This window comes from Antrostomus carolinensis, unplaced genomic scaffold (assembly GCF_000700745.2).
Source record: "Antrostomus carolinensis isolate BGI_N321 unplaced genomic scaffold, ASM70074v2 scaffold40486, whole genome shotgun sequence".
NCBI classification, from domain to species: Eukaryota; Metazoa; Chordata; class Aves; order Caprimulgiformes; family Caprimulgidae; genus Antrostomus; species Antrostomus carolinensis.
In genome coordinates, this window is record NW_010320510.1 from 1,523 (window position 1) to 3,864 (window position 2,342).

The 2,342-nt window shown below is 59.5% G+C and overlaps 1 protein-coding gene across 1 annotated transcript in view; it reads left to right on the forward strand.

The window, feature by feature from the left end:
- The window catches only part of LOC104526223 (rho GTPase-activating protein SYDE1), a gene marked incomplete at its 3' end in the record, with an annotated part of 3,367 nt that extends 1,335 nt beyond the window's left edge, over positions 1–2,032 (forward strand). The window contains 6 exon segments of the mRNA XM_029085354.1: positions 1–224; positions 227–697; positions 773–987; positions 1,076–1,202; positions 1,283–1,440; positions 1,804–2,032. The exon segment at positions 1–224 is cut by the window's left edge and continues 12 nt beyond it. Of these exon segments, the coding sequence (XP_028941187.1) occupies positions 1–224; positions 227–697; positions 773–987; positions 1,076–1,202; positions 1,283–1,440; positions 1,804–2,032 (1,424 nt within the window).
- Between the last annotated feature and the right edge of the window lie 310 nt (positions 2,033–2,342).

Below are 2,342 nucleotides of genomic sequence, written 5' to 3' on the forward strand. Positions count from 1 at the left end.
GCCACCCACCCCCTCACCCCCGGCCAGCCCCAAAAAGGGTCGTTCCCTCAACAAGGTGAAATCTCCAGGGACTGTTCGGCGCCTTTCCATGAAGATGAAGAAGCTGCCGGAGCTCCGGAGGAAGCTGAGCCTCCGCAGTCCCCGTCCTCGAGGACAGGATGGTGGCACTTCACCCTCCGAAACCCACAAAGAATCCAGCAACGTCATCAGCCGTTACCACCTTGACAATCACGGCCGGGACTACCGCGAGCAAAAGCAGCTGGCAGAGGTGGCTACTTGAGCGACGGCGACTCTCCGGAGCTCCTGGCTAAAGCTGGAGCGCGTGCCGAGCTGGAGGATGGAGAGAACGGGTTGGATGTCGGTGCTTTCCATCCTTACAGCTGCGGGGAAATGCCGCCGCGGTGTGGGCAGCACATTTCGGGGTTGGTGAGCGTCCATCTCCATGGTGTGCAGGATCTGAAGCCACCACGGGCTGAAGCCCGGGAAGTTTTCTGCGTGTTGCAGGTGGACGCGGCCAACCGGGCTCGTACAGCTTTGCTGCCTTGCAAAACGGCGTTCCTCGGCCTCAACCATACCTTCAACCTGGAGCTGGAGAGTGCCCGGCACCTCAAAGTGATCGTCTTCTCCTGGGATCCCACCTCCTGCCGCAACCGTCTCTGCTGTCACGGCACTGTGGTCCTGCCCCACATCTTCAGAGGTAAAACTGAGTGGTGGGATCAGTTTGGGATTTGGTGATTTGGCATCTCGTTGACGGCATTGCTGGGTTCCATAGGTTGCCGAGCTCAGCAGTTGGCGGTGAGGCTGCAACCTCGTGGTATCCTCTACTCCAAATTCACTTTGGTGGAGCAGTGGGATAGTCCTGGTGAGCGAGAACCTCTTGTCTTCGGCGTAGAGCTGGGTCAACTGGTGGAGAGGGAGAAAACAGCCACCAAAGTGCCACTGATCATCCAGAAATGTGTGGCCGAGATAGAAAAACGAGGATTGAAGGTGAGTGGGGACTGATGGTGATGGCTACCAGGGACTGACAGTGGATGAACCCCACCTAAAGCCACAGTGATGGTGTCTTCGGTTGCAGGTAGTGGGGTTGTACCGGCTCTGCGGCTCAGCTGCGGTCAAGAAGGAGCTTCGTGACGCCTTCGAGAAGGACAGCGTGGCCGTGACGCTCTCAGAACAGCTTTACCCTGACATCAACGTCATCACAGGTGGGTGCTTATCCCACAGGGTGTCCCCATGCACCCCGTGGCACCACATTGATGTCCCCATCATGTTCCCTCACCCACAGGGATCCTCAAGGATTATCTACGGGAGCTGCCCACGCCGCTCATCACCCCCACGCTCTACCACGTCGTACTGGAGGCCATGGCCAAGCGTCCCCACCGGAGTCCCCCGGCAGAGCGGGACGCTGTCACCCTGCTTGACTGCTTGCCTGATGTGGAGAAGGTGGGTGCTCAGCACCAAAATCAGGGTGCCCAGGTGCAGCGAGGGAGCCCATTGTCACACAACCCCGGGGTCACCCCCATCCCGAGTGACCACTGCAGGCCGTTCTTATTTATCAACCTGTGGTACATGGCAATGGGACATGTCCCCGTGTCACCTCCTTCCTCAGAACCACCCCAAGCAGTTTTTGGCAGGGCTAGTCGGGTGTCTTCACACCCTCACAATAATTTATTTCCACCTCCGACTCAGCCCTGGTGACACCAGCAGCCAAATCTCCTGGGACAATTCCCCTTGCCTCTTTTTTGAGGGTGTGGGACAACAGGGTGACACCAAAGGATGTCCCCACTGATGCCACTCTGTCCCCAGGCAACCCTGACGTGCCTTCTGGACCACCTCAGCTTGGTGGCCTCTTACCACAACTTCAACCGGATGAACTCGCAGAACATCGCCGTCTGTTTCGGCCCCGTCCTCCTCACCCAGAACCGTGGCACCGCCACTGGCCCCCGTGGCTACGCCCACAGCGAGGACATCGCCAGCGCCGTTGACTTCAAGAGACACATCGAGGTGCTGCATTACCTGCTGCAGGCCTGGCCAGGTGAGCGAGATGGGGGGATACCTGCAGCCCCCTCCCCACTTTATGAGGGGCTCCTTTGCATGGTCCCTGCCTGGGCCACTAGCCTTGGCAGCTGCTCTGGGGGCCTGTAACACCTCCCCCCGCCATGTGCCACCATCCCCAGCAGCTGCTCTAGGGGTCCGTGACCCCCACATGGTAACTTTTGGGGTCCCTCAGCCCTGGAGGGGGTCTGTGACATCCCCAGTATGTGTCACCGTCCCCAGCAGCTGCGCCAGGGTTCTGTGACCCCCATATGGCAGCTCTTGGGGTTCCCCAGCCCTGGAAGGGGTCC